Source organism: Centruroides sculpturatus, unplaced genomic scaffold (genome assembly GCF_000671375.1).
Source record: "Centruroides sculpturatus isolate CEXI.00-Female unplaced genomic scaffold, Cexi_2.0 scaffold707, whole genome shotgun sequence".
Lineage (NCBI taxonomy): Eukaryota > Metazoa > Arthropoda > Arachnida > Scorpiones > Buthidae > Centruroides > Centruroides sculpturatus.
In genome coordinates this window covers 150,794-178,301 of record NW_019384935.1, presented here as the reverse complement: position 1 = coordinate 178,301, position 27,508 = coordinate 150,794, and the positions used below count along the sequence as shown (strand labels likewise).

General features: G+C 28.3%; 1 protein-coding gene and 1 long non-coding RNA gene across 2 annotated transcripts in view; one reads left to right on the top strand and one right to left on the bottom strand.

Moving 5' to 3' along the window:
• LOC111632065 overlaps positions 1-17,372 on the bottom strand; it is a 70,269-nt gene extending 52,897 nt beyond the window's left edge. Inside the window, exon 1 of the long non-coding RNA XR_002757803.1 lies at positions 17,248-17,372. This is a non-coding gene — a long non-coding RNA (uncharacterized LOC111632065). The remainder of the gene's footprint in view (positions 1-17,247) is intronic.
• Positions 17,373-17,473: 101 nt separating this feature from the next.
• LOC111632062 (RNA-binding protein Musashi homolog Rbp6-like) overlaps positions 17,474-27,508 on the top strand; it is a 71,981-nt gene continuing 61,946 nt past the window's right edge. Inside the window, exons 1-3 of the mRNA XM_023376418.1 lie at positions 17,474-17,688; positions 17,764-17,804; positions 17,890-17,971. Of these exons, the coding sequence (XP_023232186.1) occupies positions 17,624-17,688; positions 17,764-17,804; positions 17,890-17,971 (188 nt within the window). The 5' untranslated portion in view covers positions 17,474-17,623. The remainder of the gene's footprint in view (positions 17,689-17,763; positions 17,805-17,889; positions 17,972-27,508) is intronic.

Genomic DNA, 27,508 nt, shown 5'->3' with positions numbered 1-27,508 from the left:
TTAATAAAAGAAGCGGAGTTATAATTGAAGGTTTTAAAAGAAACGTTTGCTATCTACAAGCAGCACGTTTCTATAGTTTTGGTTGTGAAAACAGTAATAGGTCTTGCGGGAATTACTTTGGGGATAGCACTGCTTCTGATAGATAAAGCTAAGCTTCAAATTTAAAGTGTTACATAACCTCAGTTACGATCCCATCATACAATTTTTACTTCTTTTTTATCTCCTGGAAGAACTTCTCGGATCTACTAAACCCGATCTCTAAACTTACAAAAAGAAAATTCGAATTTAAATATNAATAAGAAAAAAAAATTCTGAACCGAAATGCACTTACAAGAAAGTAACGGATTATTGTAATTAACAGTCATAAAACTGATAATACCATTTTATTGATAAAATGGTTTCTCTGGATAATTTTAAGAATTTTGTGTAATTTTCTTTCGTTCCTTCTTCATTTATTTTCTCTATTTTTAATAACAGAAATTATTTAATTTCTGTTATTAAAATATAATTTATAAATTATTATTAATTTTTTTCTTTTTATAAAACTGCAAAAATTTATTAAAACCTAATCTCAATTATTTTAGGTTAATTATATAAAAGCCAAATAAAGAAATTTAATTTTAATTATTGCGTTTTTTAAGTAGTAGAAACGTTTGCTTTTTTTTTTCTTCCTCCTCATTTGTAATTTAAAAAAAAATAATTAGATAAGTTCCCCCCCCGATACGATTTTGCAAAATTTAATTTAATCAACTTGATTTAAAAAGCAATTCATATAAAAAACAATTTAATATAATTACATATAAAATTAAAATGTAATTAAAATGTCCCTATGTAAAAATAATATTATTAATTTAGTCGATTTAATCAGCAAGTAAAACTGGAAAAATCAAGTTTGGTATTTGTGCGAAACGGCGATTGTTACTAATCAGTAAGTGTCTGGGATAATAGAGAAGATAATATAAAATAAAATAAAATAAAAAATCTATCGAATTTTTGTGGCAATTCGTCGTGGCATTCAGCAGAACACGTACGAATTTTTGTAGAATTATTGTGACTAAAATGGTTCCTCGTTCGGCAACACGTGTTAAAATTTTTAGCGGTTTTCCCGAATACCTTTTACATTGGTTGATAAGCCTATAAATATCTTGGCATTCACTAAAATAGGCATACATTTTTATCATTATTTGGTTTCATATTCGATAATAATGTAGTTAAATTTCCAGTAGTTGTTTGAAGAATAATCGCTTACATTTTAATCTTTCTCCTCTTGTAATTATATTGCGCACTTAAAAATTTTTACTTTTATTAATACAACAGCTAAAAAAAGAATATAAAATAATTCAAAATAAAAATAGTACATAGCTAAAGTGCAATCATTTATAGAACGGGAGCTACGAAGCATACTTTATAAGTCTACACAAAGTTTATCATCAAATTCTAGACAGAGATCATTCATCATTTTAAAACTTACCACATCCATTTGAATGTGTGACAGGCTTTTAGATCAATATTTTTAAAGTTTTTATTACACTTTTTCACAATTTAAAAACATCCAACTTGATTTTTTTTAACAAAAAAATAAAGGAAGGAAGAAAAATAAAACTTAAGTTCTGTCTGTACCGTTAGGCATAAATATACGGTTTTACAGATATCGAGGATATCGATATAGCAATATTCTGGACCAGTCAATTTCCGGAGAATTCGATCCACTTCCGTATTGGAACGTCCACTTCTGGTTCCTTGGTGTCAAATTCCAGTCGGTTCGCTTTCCGTCACTTTGTTCTCTCAAGGTACGGAACGGGGAAGGAAAAGACTGAATGTATGCTATCCATCATCCCTCCTGACATCAGTCGAGTTTTGCCGTTTGAGTGTTCCGTGACTTTTGACCTTTTAGCAAGACGAAACGACTCTCTTTCTCATTGTTTAACTATAAAGTAACACCGTGTATTGTTCTTATTAACTCTTCCATCCGAATGCCACTTATGACGACACTTCATTTAAAGAGAAATATTTTCAATTTAACAAACTATCGATATGCTTTAAACTCAATTTTATCCAAGAGTACAATTGTTACTATGTTCTAGAGATTACATTCTTCTTATTTTTCTATAACTCTTTTTATATACATTTAATATAGTATAGCCTACGTTATCTAGCATTTTTACTTTAGATCTTACGTAATTTTATTAATTCGGATAAATTATTGTAAAATTTAATAGACTTTCTCGTAATACGAAACCGCGAGTGGCATTTTTTTAAATATGTTATGCGCCATTGAAAGGTAAAAGTACAGTTCATTCGTACAGGATCTAAATATTTATTTATCAAGAAGCAAGTGAAGTGCACGTATTGTACTGTACCTATAGTAAGCTACAGGGCAATATTTTTAAAATAGATTATTTGTGGAATCCTATTCGGTTCTTGTAAGTCAATTTCACACTGTAGGAAATATAAAGTTTTCCAACTTTTTATAGTCTGATCGACTAGTGGAACACGATTGACTGATCATTGGACTATTGCTATGAGGGGGCTTACGCATTATACCGCTTCTTTTTTTTTATGATTACGCTTATGTATATATATTCCCTATAAAGTTATTACTATTAAAATGTATAATCTATTCGTTCTCGATAAAAGTTTATTCGGGAAAGTAAAATTGTTTTCCATATTCGCATTTCTAGTCATGTTTAATGTTAAGAATCCAATTTAATGCCATTTCCGTGTCGTTTTTATTTTAAAAACTTTTAAATTTGCTTTTCTAAAAAACTAGAACCAATCTCAAAAATTCTATTATCGACATTTTTCACTTTATTTTATATCATTTTCTGTAGCCTAGCTAATTCTGATGTGTGTGAAAGTTCTATTTTTAAGACATTTAATTCTATATATTCTATAATATACATAGAAAAACCCTTAATTCTGATGTAAAAGTCTATTTTTAAGGTATTTAATTGACATATTCTATAATAAACACTCTACAAATTAAACATATAGATAAGTCGAGACTTACTCGAATTGGCTTATCTGTATTTATATTTGAGGAAAGCATTAGTTCGCGTATTATATATCCTATAATATTTTAACTATTAAATATATAAAATTGTAAAATAATAAAGAAATTTAAATGAAAAATGATATCTTCTTCGACTTTTCACACGCAAAATCAGCCATTTTAGTAGGAGGGAAGCATTTATGTTACATGTGGAGAATGTGACATATGCAACAATTTATGTAGATCCATATACACAATTAGGTTGGCTCATTTTCAGTCATTATTTGGCAATGTATACAAACTATCTAGACACAGATAAACAACTGACTAATAGCCCGACCAGAAAATTACAATGACATCTGTCTGTAATTAACAGCGCGCTTCAGGTGGTCTGCACGGAACTGAGAGAAATTATTCCATTATATAAATAAATTAACATTAAAATTATTAATTAAAAAATATCTGTATAATACGAGAAAATAAATGGCAAAAATTATTAAAAAAAAAAAACTCTAATTTCAACAAGTTTAAAATATTTAATTTAAAAAGAGGGGGGAAAACAAGTTAATTATGTTAAAATAAATTCTTTTTTAAATATGGCTAATGTTAAAATCAATCAGCGTATAATAAATTTTATTTAGAACTGTAAACATAATTAAAGTAGTTCCCGAATAACTCAATTAAATTCTGATTAGTAGACTAAAATTCTTAAGGCTAATATAAAAAGCTACTTTATAAAATCAAGGAGAAAAGAAAAACTAAATTAATCTCTAAAGGCAATCTCGAATAAAGTTTAAATTAGAAAATGATATAAATTGATGCTCAGTCCTTTCATCCATTCTATGGTTATATTTATGTAAGTACGAAGATAAAAATGTAATAATACATTGAGTTAAAATAGAAATTTAGTTATTAAGTAGACCCGGGTAACCTATTAATGTCAATAAACATTATTGAGAAAAAGAATTATACACTTCGGGCCTATCTAAATCTATAGAGAATTCATGATTTATATAACAAATTGAATGCATAAACACATCAAAATAAGAAAGTAGACTTTCGCTTTATGTAATAAATACATTCTAACTTGTTTATGTAACTAAATATTAGTGAATAAAGATGTTTACGCGGGCAGATGCTCTTTTATCTCTTTTAAATTATAAAATCAAAATTGATAAATGAGAGAATTCAACTGCCAAAACATCAAGTTTGCTCGTAAAAAATTAATGAAAAATAACATTTCGGACAAAATTCGATATATATTTTTTTTTATTTTTTAGTTTTATATCAGCACCAGCAGCACTTTTACTTTTGCAAGACAGTGAAGAAGAAAAATCTTTTTACATCACTGGTAATTGAATGGTAGATCGTTAGGAAGACCGTCTTGGAAGAAAAAACTGGATCTCCACTGATGATTGACAAAGATAAGAAACCCAGAAAAGGTAGAGAACGATTGGACAAGAAAGAAGTCTTTGCCAAACTGAAGAAAAAGCCGTTACCGAAACCCATCCTCACTGCATGGTCTTTGTGTCAGAAGTAGAAACCAACCTCCATGCAATCAAGTGGATGCTTAATGTTCTACTTGCTTTTGGCTATACTGTGGGGCACTAGTAATGTATTATGCGGTCTCCCTACACCACACACACTGCTATGCTTTAATTATTATTGAAGTACCACTCGTTTCCACGTCTCGACTTTCATAAAAACGTTAACGTATTACTCTTATATAAGCGGTAATAAGTTACGATTTTTATAACCTTATACGATTTAATAATATAAGTGAAGTATATATCACTTTTAAAAACTTTCCAGTTATAGTTACAAGGTAATTTATAAATATTCACCATTTTTATTTTTATTAGAAAAAAAGGTTCTAAACTAGTTTACTACTTAAGTTAATAACACGAAATTTAATTTTAAAATAATTTAATGGATTCAATTATAAGATTCAAAATTATAAATATTATAATTAAATTAATTTTATAAAATTTCTGGTTATAAAATGCAATATTTATATAAGAAGAAAGTCCTATAAAACTTCGTAACAGATGTAATTTATATTATAAGTTATTGATGTATGAATAGTTTAGTTTAGTTTAGAATATATAAATACCTTCTAAACTAAAATTTTGAGTAAATTTGATATTTCATTCTGGCATCGACATTGATGTATTAAGGCAAAATTGATTATGAAAATTGGTTCAGTTTCCATTAAGTTCTAAGGATTCCTTCTCGAGACTAAAAACAAAAAGTTTTTTTATTGTTAAATTTAACATTTTATCCAACGATACCAAACTTAAACAATTGCTTCGGGGACTAACTGTTGAATTTAATTCTATTTTGCCAAAATGGAATGCATTTAGCAAAGACGATTTTTCTTGCAGTTGTTCCTAAGCACTTTTAACTTATCAACATCAATTAATAATAACAAAGAATGAATTCTACAACGTATAAAACCTCTATCTAACAAGAAACGGTTCGCTAACAGATAAAAATTGATATATATATAAAAAAAGTAAAGAAAACATTTCTTCCTTATCTTTCTCCTATTTCCTTTCAGATCTTCAGGTAAAGAAGAGAGTGTTGAGAAAAGTTAGAACAATCTATCATTTACTTCAGTCTCCCATGGGATGTTAAGGAAGTAAGAAAAATTGCTTTGAATTTTACAGCGATAAAGACAAAATTGTTGGGGACCATGTCAACAAAAACCGTCTTGGGATAAGAACGAGTAGCAAGAAATGTTGGAGATTTCTCTTCCTCCATTCAGTTTTGATAGAATCTCCTAAGAAAAGAACGTATTACATTTTTGTTTGATGGAGTGCATTTTATCTGTAAAAATTATACTGCCGAGCTTATTTTCTATTTTTATGTATAATCTGAAGTATAACCGGATTTTATTTAAATTTTTGAATAAAGATGATCTATCTGTTGATAAGCTTTTTGCAGTCCTGCTGATAAATTACCCGTTGTACTGTATACTGTACAGTACAGTACATCATTTTTTGCTTCGATTCTATCGAGTAATTTCCACTTATAAAAACCAAATATTTTAATTAAAATATTTAAATAATTATTTACGGTAATATTATATCAACTTCGATAGTCTTTTTCTTATATAATCCTATAGTTTCGCTCGTTTCTTTTTAGTTCATCCCGCAATTCTCGAATTTATAATCATGAAATAAATATATCTATAGTCTATTAATATTATACTTAAAAACCAGATAAATTATTCTTTAAAATTGTAAATTAAAAAGTTCTAAAGTAAATAAAACAATTTAGAATTTAAGTAAAATTAAACGAAAATATTATCGAATTCTAGTTTTCAAGTTTATTTTTAAGCAACTTCTAACAATTACTGCTATGTAAAATATTAATTTTACTGTATTTTACAGTAATAAAATCATTCTTAAAACTGAATATGAGTATCGATCTCAACGAAAAATTGAGTAAATCTCATAATCTAGTTGTTGCCGGTGAGTTGTGATGAGATAAATCAGACAAATCCATTCTTCATACCAAATTTGGTAGATAAATAAGTGTTACCTTCGAATAATCATTAACTGATCAAAGAATATTGAAAGGCGCATCTTCCATTAAACCACGTTCTGCAAAAGGACTATCTCATCAGGCCGTATTTGCTTGTAAGCAAGAACAAACACGGGTCTTTTATCCAGGATAATGCTAACAGATCAACTAAACTCATTCAAAGAGACCTAACTAAGTTTTTATTAAGTTGCTCTATAATTAGGACGAACAAAAAAGAGAGAGTAGAATGAAAAAAAATAGAAAAAAATAAAATAAGTACTTATGCTATCACTCTGTCAGTCAGCGCATTCGTTCTCCTGCATGTCTTTTAAGAAGGAAAAGGATCGATACTAATTTTGGATATCTAAATTCGCAACTTCTGTGTTTTTAAAAAGAAAAAAAATATATATATATATACAATGTTTTGTTGTATTTCGTTTTAAAATAGACAGCAAAAAGTATTCTTAATATATTCGTTTCCTGAAAATTTTATTTGTAACGATAAAGTATAAAAATTTTGTTAAATTCAGTACCATGAAATAAGAGAAGATTAAGAACAGAAAATAATTAATTGACTACAAAAAATACTCTTTGAAGAAAATATTTTCTTTTTTCGTTTTTTTTAAAAAGAAAAGAAGCTTCTTCGGCTTCTTTCTATCTTATAATATCGAATATCAATAATTTTACTCTATTATATAGACTATAAGTTTATATATGATCTATTCTATTGAAGGGCTACATACAATTTGCTTCGTATTTGTAAATAATCATATCCTTTTTATATATTTTCTCAAGACTTCAATTACTTTGAGCCCCGAGGAACATTACATTTTTAGAGTTTTCCAAGTAATTTTGAGTTTCATTTAATTTACTTTTCTCGTCACTTGCCCAAAAAGTGAAGAGGGGGAGTAAAAAAAAAGAAGCCTCTCCTACAACTGTAACGCTTCTTGACATTTTAATTTCAGGTGCCAGTTAAAAAGACAATTCTTTTTGCCAAAATTCCATTGGCCAAAAAATTGATTTTCAAATTCTCCGTTAAAAACTATTTCAGCAAGAAAAAAGTAGGTTAAATAGTAAAAAAAAAAATGATTCGCAATTCATATTTTAGTATCCTGAAGCTATCCACGGTAATAATTGTAGCATCTAGAACTCTGAGACTTTCCTTTATTGATTTTTCCTTATGTACTGGAGAGATTTTAATGCAAATCCGATTTATTGATCAATTCAACCAACTATCAATGCTTTCCTCTAGTAATTCTATCTTTTCCCTTCTTCTTCTGCGCTTGATGTTGTTCCGATTTGAAACAATCGCCATCTTATAAGCTATTTAGGAGGAAAGAATAATTTGTCATGACTTTTCATGACTCGTTATGTCTGAAACTTGTGACAATTGGAAATCTATTTTTACCTTCTAAAAAAAAAAAAAAAAAATATATATATTGATTTATTTTCTACATGGATTTTCAAAAAAAGAATTTTAATGATAGATGTGTATTTTAGCAAGCATTTCATNTTTAAAATTTGCAGTAAAAACATTTATTTTTTTCTTAATTAATTAATTAATTATGGATCTTATTTAAATATTATTAACTTTAAATTTTGAATCAGTCGAGATTCTAGTTAGAATATAATCATCCGAATGCATTACGTTACAGTCGGTATATAAACATATTACTGTTAAAACTTATTAATGCAGAGTTAGTAAATGCAGGTATGTCAGTAGCATATACTGTAATATAGTCTGTGTATATGTTGCTATCTGGTTGCATTGGTTTAACTTATTAGTTTTAAATCATTTTAGCACTTAGTTATCGTCAAAATCTAGGATTATTCCATTTTAAAGTTAGCGATTTGTTATAAGCACGTATTGTACGAATTAATTTTTAATTTAAGTAAAGATAAATAATTTAAAATATTTTTTTCAAAATTTAATATAGAATAAGGCCTATCAATTTATTCTTTTCTATTTTTTGCTACAGATCTATATTATTAAAAGAATATAAATATATTTTATGAAAGAATACTAAGGCCTATTCTGTGGGCCTATCAGGGAGTTATTTACATAATCTAATTATTAAACTAAAGTTTATTTTAAGATCATATTAAGACTTAAACTCGAAGATATAATCTCATGTTTTTCCCCTTATAATACTAAAATTTAAAGACAGTTAACTGGAAAATAATTAAATATGAGAAGTTAATTAAATTTTGCTACGTAAAGCGATTAAGAATTAAATTCTAGATGTAATTGGATAAAGAATGGTTAAATTTAAATCATATATTTTGGAGCCAAATGATATTCGGAGTCTAAATAAAATAGCTTTTAAATTTAACTCAAAAACCTAGTTCTTAAAAATGGGTCTTATCTACGACAGCGATCTATAAAAGCTCCTTCAAGTAGTAGAGAACCTAATAGGTCCCTCTCAAAACTAAAATTAATAACAGTAATGAAGCTAGTGACTTTTTAATTTTTAAGATGGATTATAATTTAAAATCGATCCCCGTGTACGGTGGCAAGTTTTATAGAGTAAACAATTCAAGTATGCAAAATAATCTCCATGTCATCACCGCCATAAATAGCACATTGGAGACATTGACAGGTGCTCGGTAAAGCCTGACTCAGCAGCGAATTGTGACAGAAGACAAACATGGCTGACAAGCACAAACAACTTTTCACTTCTGAAGTTTTCAATCAAACTTACAACGGAAAATGACTCGCGGGAGAAAAAGAAATAAGCCTAATATAAACCTAAAGTATATAAGTTTATATGAACCTGTTTAATAAAGTCGGATTTTACATATATCTACGTATACATAAACATGATTTTATATTAAATGAACCCATCGACGTTTTCAGATTTTGTGTGGCTTTTTTTTTTCTTTGGATTATTTCTAATAAATTTACTCTTAAAAAAATATTTAAAATGTTTTATTAATGTTACAGTCGATTATTTAATGGAAATTTTTAAGTTTATTGCATTGTCAAGGGCGATTGTGACGCATCCGCGAAACTTGAGAATTTAATCGAGATGCAAGAATTGTAATTTTTGCTATTAAGTTTGACATTTAAAAGGTAAAAATTGATCATTTAACAAAATTTTAAAAGCTAACATTACCAAGAAAAATAGTTGGAAACCATTATGGAAATCACGCAGTCGGAATTTCCATTAATATCTGGAAATGGGAAACATTTTACCATGCATTCGGGACGACTTCGATTACAAAGAAATTCAAAGACGACAAGCTTTAATTTAAATTTTCAGTTACGTCAGAGTATCGGTTATCGATTAACCTCTATAACTCGAACGATTTTAGCGTTAAATATAACACAAAGTGAGCCCGACGATGACGTTCCGAGCGACAATTCAGCCGACGTCAGCAAATTAAACAATTTATTCCGGATTTATTAAATCGAAACTTTACGAAAAGTCCCTTTATAGAGGGCCTTTAAGTAAAATTACGACTTTATATTCGCATCCAGTTAAATTTATGTGCAGAATTAAAGGATGTATTAATAACAATTTTATATATTAGGGATGTAAAAGCCGACTAACATAAAACTAAAGTTTATTAAAGGGGGGGTTCTCTTGATAAAGTGGAGACTTAAAGGATGGACTTAAGTTATTAAAAGGACTATTAAGCTTTACTTTCGATTCCGGCCGTCTTAATAGTCTCTTTAATAAGTGAGTTTTGAGAAAATCCTTTTTGGCTCTCCTAATAACAACTCCACCCGAGTCTAACATGACAATGGAATGTTGGATGTGACGGGTGGAGACACGAGTGCCCTCTGGCCCCGTGAGGTTTATATTTAGCGGATGAGCGGAAGTCTTTGCTATCATTAGTGTGATAAGTGAAGTTTTATGGCGAACTAAGCCTAATGACATGATTGTGTCCCGTTATGGACAATTTCCTTTTCCAACCATCGACTGTTTTGATATCATCTTGATTAACAACGTAGATAAAAGTTTTGGGAATTGGCAACCTGAAAACGCTCGGATAAAAAACTGTAGACGGAAGTTTTTAAAAGTCCTTCCGACGTCATTGCGACGTCACCGTTCTTCTTCCTACTAGTTTTTTAATCTAGAAAAATGAAAAACAAACCTAATTACGGTTACAGAAATGGAAGATGTTCTTTTTTTCCCTATCATTTCTTAAAATTTAAGTAAATATTGTGTTTGTCGCGTTGACAGACTAAGCCAAATTTATAATAAAAATGATTTTTTTTAGAACTTTAATACAATTCTATTACGTTAGAACGATAAGAAAATCTCAGTATGCCGGTCGATTTAATCTATATGGAGTCGTTACCGAGTCTGTTTCAATAGAAATGGAAGAATGGAATTACTTTATAGACTTATTCAGAACATTAAATAATGCCCGCTTAAATTTAAAAAGAAAAAAAAAAAACATGGTGATAAAAGCAACCTCCTTTATAGACTTAATGCTAGTTGCCAACATGTAAGATAATTTCAACAAAAATTCAATCCTCTATACGGAAAAAAATAAAATAAAATAAAATACTAATAGGTCCCTAAACTAAATTTTATATATTATGGTTTAAGAAAATTTAATAATAATGTCGTTAAGTCTGGACGACAACTGAAAAACGCGACTATATTTGTCACTTGGGACGAAATCATGACGTTTTGTCGGACAAGCAAAGCTAAAATCATGATAGATTGGCATGTGTTGTAAATTAAACCAACAAGTCATCATGTTATCTCATTCTTCGAAACCCTTTTAGTCAATTGAAAAACAAATATAAACATATACTACAAGTTTCTCTACAATTATTTACAAAATAAACTCGATTAGGCATTAGTGCTTTCAACCATTATTACGAAACGAAATTTCAACAAACCAAATGCCTTTGTTAAAAGATAGGAAAAAAAAAAATCGACTTTAAATTTTTATTTATTTATTAGTTTACTACTTCCTTACTTAAATTTTTTAAATCGATTTAATTTTTGATATTTATAATATTTTTCTTACTGTTAAACTGAATGTCGTCAGTAATTCATCTTTGATGTCATTGTAATCGGTTTAAACGAAGAGAGAAGATTCATTATCATAAAAATTATCTCGTGATCTAACTATAATCTGTTGAAATTAATTCATGCGGAATTGAACGATTTAAATCTTGTCATAATTATGATCTACTTAATTAAAAAGTTGCCTCCATGTCTCATTTAAATTAATTCTGCATCAAATCGTAGATTAAAAACTTTAAATTCTGACGGATAATGAACGATGCCGGGAGCTCGTAACGTCCATTTTGATCGGTTAAAAAATGGCTTCCCATTATAATAACAATAGATTTTTTTTTATAATATTTTAATCAAAATAATGACGTCGAATAATAAAATATAATCGAATTCAAATGGAACCAGAGTTAATCGAAAGCAAAACAATGTTTTATCTCTGACATTTTTCTTAATAAATGTAATACTTTTTGATCATCGTGTTAACTTCTACTTTAGGTTATCGGTAAGCCGAACATGTTAGACTTTTATGCCATCGCCTCATCAGTTATTAAGCCTTGAAGTGGCTCAATCCCAGTGGATTATGGGAGTTCAGGCTGACGCCCTAACGTTCAGGAAATGAGAAAATCTATCTTAGCTACAAACAATAGACCTTAACAGATTAAGGTTCCTATAAACCTTAATTTGGTCGTTTCTGTAATACTAACTCATTTATTGATTAGTTGCAGACTTATATTTTCTTATCTTTGGGTAATCTGTCGGTTTCTTAAGTTTATAATAGCCATTTTATTTTTTACAATTAGCAACAGATGGCGGCACGAGTCATAAACGAGGAAATTTAAATTTCGAATTTTTTTTCTCCTCCTCTTAATATATAAAGTATATATATATGTATTTTTTTTAGACCTTAATTATAATTTATTTAATGATATTTATTTTTCCTTAAGTATAATCACCGTCTAGAATTATTAAGGAATCAATCAATATCTTTATCTTGTTCGGCATAATTTGTAAAGTTCTGTAGGTAATTATCAATGATATTCTTAATTTTATTCAAGACATAATTATGCTTTTGATGATCTTAAATGTATTATCAAATGAGCTGGTAATTACACTTTTATTAATTTTATTCATCGTCTTATCGAGTGATCGCTAACGAACAAAAACTTTTGATCAAAATGACCTCTTTTTCGATCGATGTAATTATAGATCGATCGTCAATTCTGATTATTTTTCGATTAGTTATAACAATATCGTTAATCGATCTAAAAAAAATCGATCAAAAGTAATTTAAAAAATCTAGTTATAAAAAGAACGGTTAATTTAATAAAAATCTCGATATATATTTAAAAAAAAAGAAATCCTTATTTTAAATGAAGTTTTTAAAAGGAATTTTGTGCAGACACACAGATTTTCTTGACGATGAAAGAAAGTAATACAACTTAAACCAAAATAAACAAATGTTGAGAAAGAAAAAATAATCACAAGCTACTTGAATTTATTAAACAATCCCAATGCTAATTTCCGTTTAAATGGCGAAAATAATATATTGTATATTTATTTCTTAAAAAAAANTTAATAATTTATGCTTGTAGTTTTACTTTACTTTATAAAATAAACAATTAAACTTGCCTAGAAAATATTATTTTACAACTGATATAATATCGCCATATATGAAAATGATAAATATAATAAATAATGCAAAGAAAAGTATTAGAAATATTTAACGTTCAGAATTTATTACTTAGAGATTTGAGAATTTTTTCGTAAAGGAAGAGGGAAAAAAAAAATTTTAAACTTCCATTACGTCAAAGAAAAATATTATTCGTCACAAAGGAATAATGTATTATAATGACGTCGAAGAAGAATATTTAAAAAGTAGACGAATATTTATTGTAACTATGTCACATGGGATCTTTTAAGCTAATTTATTTAAAACGCGGTTAAACCAATATGTTTATTAGAAATGACGTCTTAAGAAATGGCAACTAAACTGACGTAATGAAATATAATTCGCAAAAATTCTCTATTTCAAGCGGCTACAATCGCTTTTTTTTTTTTTTTTAAAAGTCAAATTTATTTTATGTCATATTTAAAAACATTTTGCGGAATATTCCATTTACAAAGAATCACATCTGGTTTAAATCGATCTGCATTGTTACGTCACCGTTATTTAGTCACACCTATTTTTAGATCGATTTCTATTGGATTTCAGCGCGTGACGTCACACTACGTTTACACCCACTTTACAGATCGATTCTTTATTGGTCGAATCTCGTTTCAAACATGGCTTCCAGAATAAACTTTCAACTTTTTTGAATGTATATTTTTTTCTTTTTTTTAATGTCTCTAGTGAAATTTTAAAACTGAGTAAATGCATATTTTCTTTTTTAAAATTCAAAATAAAATATTTAATAAATGTAATTTTAAGAAAAATGCTATTTTTTCGTGTGTTTGTAGAGGAATGACAAGTGAGTGACATAAAATCTTTCCATTATATAATTATTTAAATCACAGACGTCGTACTTTCCATTCATATTTCATATGATGACTCTAAGTACAACAATATATTTGCAACAACACGAAATTATGTATACAGCGTAACGTGACGATTGTCACGCTTGGCGGTCGTGACGTCTAACAACGTGATATTTAATCGTGTTTGTGATGTATAGAATACAATCCTTTAATTAATTATAATTATATCTTTAGTTAGTAACCTACTTAAGATAAACAAAAATAAAGAATAAAAAATGATAAGGGAGAGAAAAAAACAAAGTAAACTTGGATGAAAAGTTTGCTTAGTATTAACAGAAAAGTATTTTGAGAAGTTAGCAAATTGAATTTATTTTTATTATTAAAAATTTGTCAACGACATCACTTAATGATAATAGATGATCGCGGAGTGAAAAATCAACAAGTTTTCTTTTCCCTTTAATCTTTTTAAAGAAAATCAAATCGAATCTTTCTTTTGTCGAGTGTTGGACTTTCTCGATGACAGAGGATTGAAAGGTCATCAAGGTCTGTAGACACAACCCTGTGTCAACAAAACCTGCTTCGAGACTAATTGGGTGTCGAGTCGAGAGTCGCCGAGAAAGAGGTTTCCTAAAGAATACTCTCTAACTAGGTTTAAGGTGGGGAACATTCCAACTGGGAGAAAGAAAAGTCTTGTAACTATATAAATAAATACTCTTATTCATTCGCACGGCTTGGCTTCAGTAATGACTTTGTGACCTCACATATCATGCACCTGATGCGTGACTTTGCGTAAATTCCGCCGGAAATATATCTTTGGAGCAGGGGTTAAAGGTCATTTCCAGCACCTGCTTCGGCAGGTGGACAGATGGATCAAGTGTATAGGTAGATATTTACAGGTGTCTACATAATACAAGTCTAAATGAAAATCTTCAATCCGTGCATAAAATGTTGTTTTGTATAGAAAAAAGTACACTTACTTTTGCTGATAAAACATTTTTGTAAATATGAATTTATAAAATACATTATATGCACGTTTCGTGATTATATTTAAAACAATAATGTCACTAACAGAATTTATAAAAATTATTCTCGTGCTCTAGTTATGGGTTAACCATAGATACTTTAAAAATTCAATTAAAATTATTTAATTGAATTTTAAAACAACTTTATTCAATTCCATTTTTCAGTGAAACGAATAAAGTAACGGAAACCAAATCCGATGTTTCTGTAACATGATCGATTATCGGAAAGCATAAGAATGTACTTTGAAAAGAGAACTGTCTGTACCATCTGAATGGGGGAACGGGGGAGAATTTCTTAGACTCCGTTTCCAGGGTAACTCCAATAACTACCTATACTCCATTGTTGAGTAGAAAGTCGAGATTCAAAATAAATTACTTTCGTCTTTTAGATGTCTGCTTTTGAAATTACTTTCCTTCAAACATTCTACTGTTTATGCAAATTAAACTATAAAGGTCATTTAGCCATTGCCTTCATCGAAAATATGCCTAATTCGCATGATCAGAAGAACACTAAATGTCTAATTTACTAAACTATCGAAAAATTACCGTACTGTGCTTTTTAAATCGAAGCCATTCCACCTATTAACCAATCAGAGTCAGATTCTATCGATTACGCAACAACTACATCGATTACGTACTAATGTTTACCGATTCCTATAGGCTACTTTCGTCGCCAATAGAATTTTAAAAATAAATTAGAACCAATAGAAATTCGATGTTCGATATATTTATTTTATCTCGTGATAATTCAAGAACTTTTTTTTAAAACTTGATTCAAATCAACTTTTCTTTTTTTATTTCTTTTTTAAATGAGTATTGAGTTTTAAAGAGTTCATTTTAAAATTGGGTTAATTCAATTTGATTTTTTTTTTTCATTTAACTTTTAAAAAGACATTTTTAGGTGAACTGTCATTTCTTGAATTAGTTCGGTGGGTTAAGCTTGAACGTACAATCGAAAGAAATGTGTTCAACGAAGCTGAAAGATACCGTTGTCTGGCTTAATCTCCTGCATTGGCTTTGGGATTTAGGAGTGTGTGCAATTTCTTAACTCCACGTTAGCTTACTTTGATGGATATTGTCGTGTAGTGATATCTGTCTCTCAATCTTTCTTTTTTTCTCTTTCAACAACAACCAAAAATAAAAAAAATAAAAAAAAATATATATATAGACATTTTGAGAGATGAATTTATTTTTAAGAACACCACATTCATTTTTAAAATGTAATTAAACAGTAGAAAAATCTAAAAATCTCTGACAGTAATTTGTTAACTTCTAAATAAATTTATCCAGAAAATAATTAATTTGAACAAATTTTTCAAATACATTTTTGAAAAATTTGGTCAAATAAATTATGAAAATATTTTGTATGTATTAAAACTTAAGCAAATGTTTAAAACATATAATTTTCGAGAAAAATAATATAAAATATTCAACATCGATTAATTTTTTAAANTGAAAAAAAAATACATTAAAGAAGACATAATTAAAATTTCAACATAGATTGTCGGAGAGGGAAAAGAAATAAAAGGAAACGTCATTTAAATTCAAATATATGACATTAAACTGGAGAACTCGTAAGTGAAATATGAAGAACGATTAAAGAAAATTATCATGAACTAAGTTTATAATGAGTAAAAACGGGATATATGTGTGTAAAAGGATGACTATCAGCGAACCAATTTCATAAACTAATAGCTAGATCACATTCTTTTGTTCCTTATCGAAATGATACATATCGTGCACAACCTACCTTGCATAATGATGTTTCAACTATTAAAGCAAATACTTGGGACAATAACATCGTCCGCGAAAGATGAATAAAACTTTTTGATTAAAGCATGAACGTGACTAAAGATAATATGCTGAAGAGTTCGTATTACATTAAAGAGTATGTTTAAAACTTTCAAAAAATTATAATATTTATAATAGCGGTGTTACCATGCTTAAAATAAAAATTAAAAATATCTGAATTGATCCGTTTTATATTTAAAATTAAGATTGAACCAGTTATTAAACGTTTCTATATTTATGTTAATATTATAAAAGCGATTAAAAATAATTTGATCGTTTAAACTAGGAAAATTTATATTTATATATATAATAGAATTTGTAGTTAAATTATCTACATATCATATTCTATTTAATATAAAATATAAAAAGGATAAAGTGATTTTATGGTCAACTTTGAAATTTTTCAAGTGTAACACTCTAGATAGACATAGAAGACAGTGGGAGAGATACTCACCTAAGTATCAACCACTTCGGACAAAATCCAAACCACCAAAAAATTTGACCTCGAGTAGCGTAAAGGTCCAGTCAAAATCCGTTCCACAAAAATCACCGCTGACTGATTGGCTTGTAGTGATTCGGTTTTCAGTCTCATGGGGTCGCCACAACACACTCCAGTGACGTCACAGCTAGCTGCACTTTTACAACGGCGCATGTACTTTTACGTTAACCAATCAAATGACTCGTAGCATACATCAATCAGGTTTCGCTGTAAGGTGCCGGGTCTGTGTGCTTGTAGTCTGATCACAATGGTACGATAGGTCTAGCCGCATAGAGCGACAGATTGTTGCTTGACTTTAGTTTAGTAGTAGTATATTTGTGAGTTTTTGGATATGATGGAACAAGATAACCAAGCGAATACACCGGGAACGCCAAATGAAGTCAGTCACGATCCCGGGTAGGCTATGTCTTTGTTCGTGACGACCGCCGACTGCCGTCTACTCTATCTAACAAATCTGTTTTTATCTTACAGAAAAATGTTTATAGGAGGCCTTAGCTGGCAGACTACACCAGGTAAGTGTTAAAAACCTTTAGCATACGTTCTTTTATCCGCGAGGAAATTTTTCACGACCAATAATAAAGCTCTTCTTCTTTATAGAAGGCCTGAGGGAATATTTTGGTAAATTTGGGGATATAACTGAAGTAATGGTCATGAAAGATCCCACAACTAGAAGATCGAGGTTAGTATATAATCCTAAGTAATAACAAACGTGCTGCGTATAGTTGTTAATTAGGCCCACTATAATAGTTGTGACACTCGAGCTGTGATAAGAGTCTTGTTGACGGTAATTTGGATGTTCGCTATGTATCTTTATGTTTATCGGTTATGCCGTATGCGCGTATAATACAAGTTTAGTGTACTCGTAATGTAGCTCATTATAAAAGTATATTTTAGGAGGGTAGGAAACAATGTTTCTATCATATCATGCAGCGACCTTGGTGTTCCGGCACCTTTGCTATGTTTTTGTCAGGATTGATTGAATCGAATCTAAAGTTGGCAAAAATCCAAGAAGACGTCTTGTCAGCAAAACTACTCCCACAGTAAAGGTGATCAAAAGAATATTTATGTACAAAATCTAGTTCTTTTGTAAGTCTAAACAATTGCAGAATATGTATACAACAGTAAAAAGCGTGTGCTATCCTTTCGATCAGCACGCTTTTTCCTGACAAGAACAAAGGATCTATTTTACATTATGCATTTAATATTCGTAGAGATTTTCCCTTAACCATCGATGTGCGAATTTATGCAAGATTTAAAATCCTTTATTATTATCGCAGCGAATCAAGTAATATTTGATCTCTAAAATCGATAAATAGGTCAAACAACTTTTAAAATCTAGAAGTATGACTTTGTATTTTTACCACTCACAAAGAACCCAGGTAGAGTCGGTCTCTCCCTATTTACAGGTAAATGGACTTTTCTAGTGGCTGAAAATCCCCCGCCAGGTGATCCATCTGGACAGTAGACTTTCACACGGGTACCTGACCCCTACTTTTCCCTTGGGGTCTTAGGGGGTTCTGCTACGGCCCTGCCTTTCTTTTCTGTCAAGCTTCATTGTTATGCCTTTAGTTCTTAAATTGTAAAACGAAGATCATTCTAATTTTTCTCTCTTCTCGTTAGCGTAAATAATAATTGATTCGAAAGTTCTCTTTGATATTATGTAAAAGATAGATTTCTTTATCTTCTGCAAATGGGAAAACAGTCAGAGCAATGTATCTAGGATCTAAATGGATAAAACATTTGTTTTGCCATCTGCTACTGTCAGCGATTACTTAAAGAGTAGAAATTAATGTTCAGGAAGACAGAAATGGAATGAATAGATGATAATGGCGGTATAAATGTGACGAAATTTATTGCATACGCACTGACGTAAAATATACTTTGCAATCTCTGTTATTGGATTATTATAAAGATGTTTATTATATTTAGACTACAAAATTTGCTCAAAATATCACTTGCCTATTTTCTACGATAATGATTTTAATGGAAGAACTTTCAAGATTTGTTTCCAACGTTTTATTTGACTATTTCCAATCGATAATATCTCCAACTTGGAGTCAAAACCTTGAGAAACTTAGCATACATCTACCGCTTAGAACCTAGCTTAGACATCAATGCCAATTTCAGGTTTGAAAGTAACGCTCCTATTATTCTTTCCAAAACAATATGGCCGCTTTCTTAAAATGCTGCAATTATTATTACTTTCTGGCGAGTTTATCAGATATTGTTTGTCATTTTGCTTTTTATATCTACTGTATATGTTATCCGCTGGATTTGTTCCTTCGCTTTTTTGATTTTATTTCCTGAATTGAATTTCGAGTTGGACCACGGTTCTGGAAGGAAGGGTTATTGTGTTTCTCACAAAAGTTCACACAATCGTCATAATCTTGTTTATATCAACAAATATGAGAATGGAAATTTTTTCACAATTGCTTTATAGTCATTTTTGCTTTCAGTATATTAAATTAGAATTTTTCAATTGCGGCAAAAATAATTAAAATTATGTTATTTAAACAGCTTTTAATTAATTTTCAGAATTCATCCGAATAAAAAAATATATATTTATATAAGTTTATTTCATTTTAAATTTAAAACTAAAATAAATTATGTATTTTTAGTTTATAAAACAAAACTTTCAGATAAAAACTGTAAATTGAGCTTTTTTTGTAATTTCTGTTAAATTTACTATAATTAAAATTAAAAGAAAATATTGTTTATATTTAAGGACTGATGAAAGAATGGAAACTTCATTAAATATTTATTATTTAAAGCGACGGTAAATAGATTTTAAACATTTAAAAAAATAATATCATTCGACGATGCTTTTAAGGATTAAAATTTCGGTTGTTTGATATATCATTTTCAAATACGCCGTACATACAACGTTTTAAAATTGTTTATATCTTAACATTTGAACTTTATTTGTAAGACAAAATTCGAGAGGCCCCTAATTACCCCCCTCAGCGACTCCTTCTTAATCTGTAATTTGATAATTCCGTCTTTTTGACTTAACAAGTTTCTAGAATTAAGATTTTAGAACCTAATTATTGAATCTCTTTGTTTAGTTTCAATCATTTGAAATATCGCCAATGTACCTATAACAACACTTGTAGATAAAACAGTCCTCCACATACTTCTTATCTATAGCAGGACAATGTTCTTCAATATGTGCAACAAGGGACAGAGAGCATGCACAAAGTACACTCTTAAAATACATCTAATTATATTCTATGTAGTAGAAGTGAATGGATTGAATTATTTCGTGTTCGTTCGCGTTCAAAATTGCAGATGTATCCGATTATAAAATTCCTTTTGCCTATTAATTCGTACTAAATCTTCTAGAATAATTATAAGATGTAACTTATTATAGACTTTTATGTAAAAGCCTTATACAATTTTATAATTTTAGTGGTTTCATTTATAAAATTCGACAGTAAAAATATAATAGAAACTCGGTTTTAACTGGAATATTGTGTCGGGGAACCTACATTTATAAAAATCATAAATGATTAACTGTCAAAAAGAACCGAAAATACCTTAAGACGATTATGATATGGACAGATACCGACATGTTAGGTATAAAATATAGATATAAGTGGCTCTTCAGAAAAAATATTGGGGGATTTTTGCCCATGTCAGATTTATTATAAGCTATTTTAAAACTATTTTTAATATAAAAATACATTTTTCTTATATATATATAATAATACATGTGTGTGTGTGTGTGTATTATTAATAATGAAGGATTTTAAAAATAAATTTTTCGGAAATTATAATAAGGTTAGCACGACTATCTTAATAAATTTTAAAGTATATTTTATATAAAATAAAATATTTTTACACTTATAAAACTGAATTTCTTATAGAATTTATAATAGATCTTTCCGAATATCTGCATCTATCACTATTGCACGTAGCCCTACATTAAACAAATGGACATCAAAATAGGCATTAACGTTAGAGAAAAACTTCTTGTTTATAAGTTAAACCAAAATAACCTACTTAGAGTGAATTGATTGTAGTTATTCGGTTCCTAGCAGCTGCCGGAAACCGACTTGCCCCATCCTATGTTTCCTTAAGAGGCTGGTTTGACTACATTCAATGTTCAACCGGTCCTAAAAAATGATGAATATGGATCTAAGTTCTATATATTATTATTATTTTTTTAAACACGTTTTCAAGATCAAATTAAAATAATTAAAAATTAATTCTACCGATAACCACTTAAATTTCAAAAGCTGTACGCACTTAACTCGATTAAATCGTGTAAAAAAAAAGAAAAGAAGTGTTCTATAAGAGTAATAAGTTTAAGGTCAATTTATGATTCTATTTATGTTCAATCAAGTTAATGGAGTTGTTCACGATATTGGTCCTGTATTTATATGGGTAGATGTTCAATGAGTTTTATGTTTAAGTTATATATTGTTCGAGTTTTGTATATAAGAAACGTTTTAGTTATAGACTAACCTAGATTTAAATATCCAAGTATTCTCGATCTAGAGGAACATCTCGAATGCGACAACCTCTGAGGTTTATATTGATTTGGAGTAGACGATGTGTTCCTCCATCTGTGTGTTTTCAAATATTTTCGTGTTTTTTTGTGAAAGAAATTGAATATTATGTAAGATTTTTTAAAAGAAAATACAGTATTAATACTGTTCAATAATATTGTTTAATATTAATTATAAACTAAACATTAATTGTTTGTTTACTGGAATTTTAGCAAATTAATTAACATTGAACATGACTAACAAATTCGATTTCATGTATTTCATAATTTAATTAATTAAATTATTATGTATTGAACAATTTATTCGATAAAATATAACGGAGATTAGATGTTAATTTATCCCACAAAATTCTAGAATAAGGTTTAAGTAATGGAAAATTTCTAGTATAAGTCAATCAGTTTAAAAATTACTTTACTGATAATTTAATTGTTAAGAAATTAACGGTTTAAAGAGAGTTGAGATGGGATTGGAAATTTAATGGAATTAATTAAAAATAAGTGAATCATTTTAAAAATTCACATAGTCAAGAATTTTGTAGAATGTTTAAGAATCGAATACATTAACAAAAAAGAAAAAGAATACCTGGTTCGAGTAAAATAAAATATTCATTATCGCATTGTTGAAAAAATAATATATTTAAAAGCGTAAAATAACTTTAGCTTTAAACAGTTTTTTACAGATTAAAAGTATCTTTTATTTGTATTATTTAGTAGTTATCAAGTTAAATATAATATAAATTTATATAAAATCTTATAAGTTAAGTAGCAAAAAAACATAATAGAATTATAGAATATATATTAAATTTAACTTTAAGAGCAAGAAGTTAATTGTAATAGTAAAAATATTTATAGAATATAAAATAAGGATGATGCACGTATAATTCTTAAATAAATCTACAACAAATTAATGTGAAAATTTCCCTTTATTTTTATTGGAAAGATGTAACTTATATAATTTATTATGTTTATAATTACTAGAGTTTTTTTTAAAAGTTATTTACAAGAAAAAATGAATTAGGAAAAAGCATTTAGTTAGAGTAGTTGACGCAGCTTGCGAAAGAAGTGTATTTATCCAACTATGTGCAGTAAATCTTACTCTGACGATAGCTCTTTCATATTTTGTGGAATGAAGTAAACATATCCTTGTAACTGGAAGCTATAAGCAATAGATAATATGCAAAGATATATCATATCAACTATCTCGGTTCTCTTTTAATTGCATTATTGTTTGTACGAATCAAACGCATTTATGAGTTTCTCTAAATCGAAAAATTTATTATTGTATTCTGTGCATAAGAACAAGTTGATAAGGTAACGTAGGATCTAGCACGGAGAGAGAGTTGTTGTTTAGATAATTTTTATAACAACCTTATCTACTCTCCGTACGGATCAAATTTAATATTTTTTAATATGTTTGCCTAATATATAAAAATATATAATTAGGCCTACCGTTTTATATGCGTATATAAGCTTATAAAGAATAAATATTTAAAAATCTAGTGGTTTGAATACGGAAAGAATACAGGTGTGATCTAAAAATTTTCAATATTTTCCCTGGTTAAAACTAATTTGGTTGTACATCGAGCTAAGACTTTCTACGCATTTAATATTAAATTTTCGATATAAATATATTATTAGCTTGATATTAATAATTAAAAATTGTCGTAAAATATTCAAAGAGTGTTTATTTGAATATTTACACATTCTTGAACTTTTATCAGCGGTATTTACATCTGTGTAATAATTTATGAAGATGTCACAGTATAAAGTTTTAAAATAATGAAAGATTTAAAAACTCATTCATAATGTCTCGAATATTGTCAATTTTTCTAAAAACCGTTAAATGCTCGTTAAGATATAATTTTTGTTAAGTTAATGGTGTTTTTACCGTTATAATGTTTACAGATACGACGTTAACGCATAATTTACAACGTTTCGTTTATTTAGAGATGTTGAATAAATGAAAACAAAATTTAAAGCTTAAGTATCTTACGGGGAATATCTTAATATTTATAATATTTACAGGTTTATAAATATGATGTTAAATTGTTTAAAGATGTTAAAAGATTTAAAACATCACAACTTCTGCTTTAAATCTTTAAAGAGATACGGAAATCGAACGCTGGATATTGCCTAACGGTTTACCTTGTTTATCTAAAAGTAAACAGTAATCAGAACCTTACTTATTTTGAAATTTTCTAAATACTGATAGATATTTCGCACCATCTTTCCTTTTTTTTTATTGACGTTAACAAAGCTAATTCGATCAGCACATTGATCGAGAGCCTTATTCATTCTCTCAGCTGCATTCCTTGAAAGATTGCCGTTCCTACAATAATGTGTCTTGCCAACGACCAACGACTGATAATCATTCGTCTTCCTTCCTTCCTTCCTCCTTAAATGATGCATCGAAGCATCCGACAGGAATGTTAGATGGATCAACAATATTGTTTTTCATAATCTCCGTACATCAAATTTGTCAATAAATAGATTTACTCGCATTCGACCTGATTGAGTTATCGCTCCTAACGGTTTTTCTTGGCTTTGTGAACACGTTCAATATCATTTCAGTATAGATCAGTCATCGGTTCTTATCATAGAAAATATGTTAAACATGTTCTTAAAATATAGGTCGTGTTTGATGAATTGTGTTTCCTGTCGGTTAATGAATGGTTTGTTGATGTATAAACCTGTTTCAGCTATTTAATAATTAATGCTTTTACTTTTTTTTTAAAAAAAATGGGGGTAGTTGGGCTCAAACTTAGTTCTATGTAACCGAGAAGTTTTATGTTTGAAATCTAAAACTATTGGAAAACATGTTCAACTTTCCCTATTATGTTTCCTACTTAAAAAGTATCGGAAAACATGTTCAGCTTTCAGAATTATAAATGTAGTATGTGTGAATGTAATCATATAACCTTTTTTTTTTTAATTTAATAACGGGTTTTGTTTGAATTTTATAACAAGGCCAACTAAGTTTCTTTAATCAATAATTAGGAAAATTTTATTCATTAAAAATTCTAAAACTCGTTCATAAGTGCCAAACATTAATTTAAAGATAAAAGATTTTGTAATTATTCATATAATGCATTAATGTAAACATAATTAATTTCAACAAGCAGCCATTTTTTCCCCTTTCTGATAATAAGAAACTGTCGATTATAGATTATTTATCATAGGAAAGATTTTCAAGATCTCTGGTTTCATCATGATGTCATTTCCATTGCGAAACGTGTTTTTACCATATCATGGTTTCCAAAATTGCTGAGTTCACTCGATATTCCACGAGAAATAATTAAAAAGATACAAGTCGAACGTAGACTTTACTTAAATATTTGTTAATTTGATTTCAAAATATTTATTTTTAATAACACACGCAATTTTAGAATTAAGTAAAATCAATATTACAAGACTTGTAATAAGTAGGTTACTACATCCGGTTTACAATGATATCCACTGTCTATAATACCGGAATGTATAGGAAATATAAGACTCAGGTTATCTCCAAGAGCTTCCATTTTTTCCTCTCTTTAATATATATATTAAAATATATAAAAATTACAGCTTTAAAGAAAAAGGTTAAATGTTTTTGCGAATTAATTGTAAAATTTTAAGATAAAGTTTTTATTTTAGTAAAAGTGTATCTCGAGAAAATAATTTATACTTTTAAGAAGGAAAATGAAAGTAATTTTTCAGGTGTGAAAAATGATTAGCGTTTTAAAGGATAAAGATATAATAGTGAGCCTATTAAAAAACACAAGAAAAATAACTTTTAATATAATAATAAATTACTTTTAGGTGTATTCAAGAAAACAATCATCTTATCTGAGCTTCATCCTAGTTTATTCATTTTTTTTTGTCTCTTGATAGGAGGGAGCTTTTGTTTCTGCTCGTTTCCGTTATTTTTTTTCCTTTCTTGAAGTTTGTCAGTGGCAGATAACAAAACAATAAGTGCGAAAATTATGTACTTGATAACTACCTTTCAATATTCCAATACACAACTGTTAATGCACGTTCAAATTACAAACTGCGCTCTCATATATTATTATAGATTAAATGTTATTATATCTTAATATTATATTAGTCTATCTATACGTCTATATTATACAGATATTATAGATTCAATATTTCGGCCTACTAATATAAGCCTAAATTATATATTGCGCTCTGGTATGCAATTATCCAACAATTTAATTATTTTATATATTGTTGACTTCCTCTTATCCTTTAAAGTAAATTAATCTTTTATCTAACGTCCAGAAAAGTACAACTCATACAAGGTTGGAAGATAATATTCTGCAAGAGCAGTAACCACAATTTCTAATTATATTTTCTAAAGAGAATAATAGCTTTGTTATTCTTTATAAGTAGTATAATAGCTTACCGTTCTTATATTTGATATTAAATATACATACAATTACCTTTCTACATTTAATACATGTTATAAGTTAGTTTAGCGTAAACAGGAAAAGTCTAACAATTGATATTTTAAATGGGAGATGTTTAGATAAAAACCAAATTTTTTTTTTTATTAATTTAACATAAGATTATTGAACTTTATGTTTGAATTAGTTACTAAATTTCAATCTTTTTATTTAAAAATATTAATTAATATCAATTTTTATTCTTTCCTTACGAGTTTTAAACGAAATAATTTACTGATCATTTCAGGTATTTAAAATATTTTGATCTATTTACATAAGATAGTGTTACAATATTATTCATTTCTTTCTTAATAGCTATAAATTTCATTAAAATTTTTATCTGAAGCAATTGCGAATGCTTTGTTTTAAGTACAGTACATAAAAATCTCTTTAAATTGATATTCTGTATTCAAGAAAATAACCAACACATTAACATTTTGATAACCTTTAGTGTTTTAAAGCCATTTTAAACCGATCTTCATTTTGTATTGGACTTTATAACATTGTTGAGAGATATCATATTTACGTAAGCGAGAAGAAAGAATAGAAGTATGAGTCCTACATAAATTTAATCCTGTGTGTTAGGAGAGTAACAAAGAGTGCAAAACTTCTTATTTGCTGGTCATTAACCCGATGCAGGTAATCGTTGCTGTCGTCAGAGTGCATGAACTCATGAATCAATACTCAAGTTTGTCCGTTTTGTAAAATCTCTTGTTTCATCCACATTGTATCATCAGTTTCATTTTTTTTTTAATTCATTCATTACTAAATATATTTATGTTTCAGCATTTCGCATTCATTAATCTTAATATATTTAATATACTACAAACTACCTTCTGACCTCGCGTTAACAATTTATATCGTAAGAGGAAATATATTCATTAATTTTTATGTTTTAATAATCCTTAGACTCTTCTAAATTTTTGATTTAGATTAGTTGATAACACGGGATGTTACGACAATCAGAAATGACCGAAAAATGTCTAGTAACAATACTTTAGAATTTGTCACTAACAAATAAAAATAAATGTAGATGCTGTACAAGAAACTTGTAATATGAAGGCCTATAGCAGAAATTTTCAATAAACTCAATATCCAGATATTAAATTTTATCACTTTCAGAGTCAGAGTTTAACATTGGTTATCATATTTGATGTGTTTTGCAAATGTAAGTTAACAACATTTTCAATTTATTTATACGTAATAAAAAACCATTATTATTACATGAATATTATTCTATAACAAATGGGAAAATGGCTAAGAAAATAAAAAAAAACTCGAA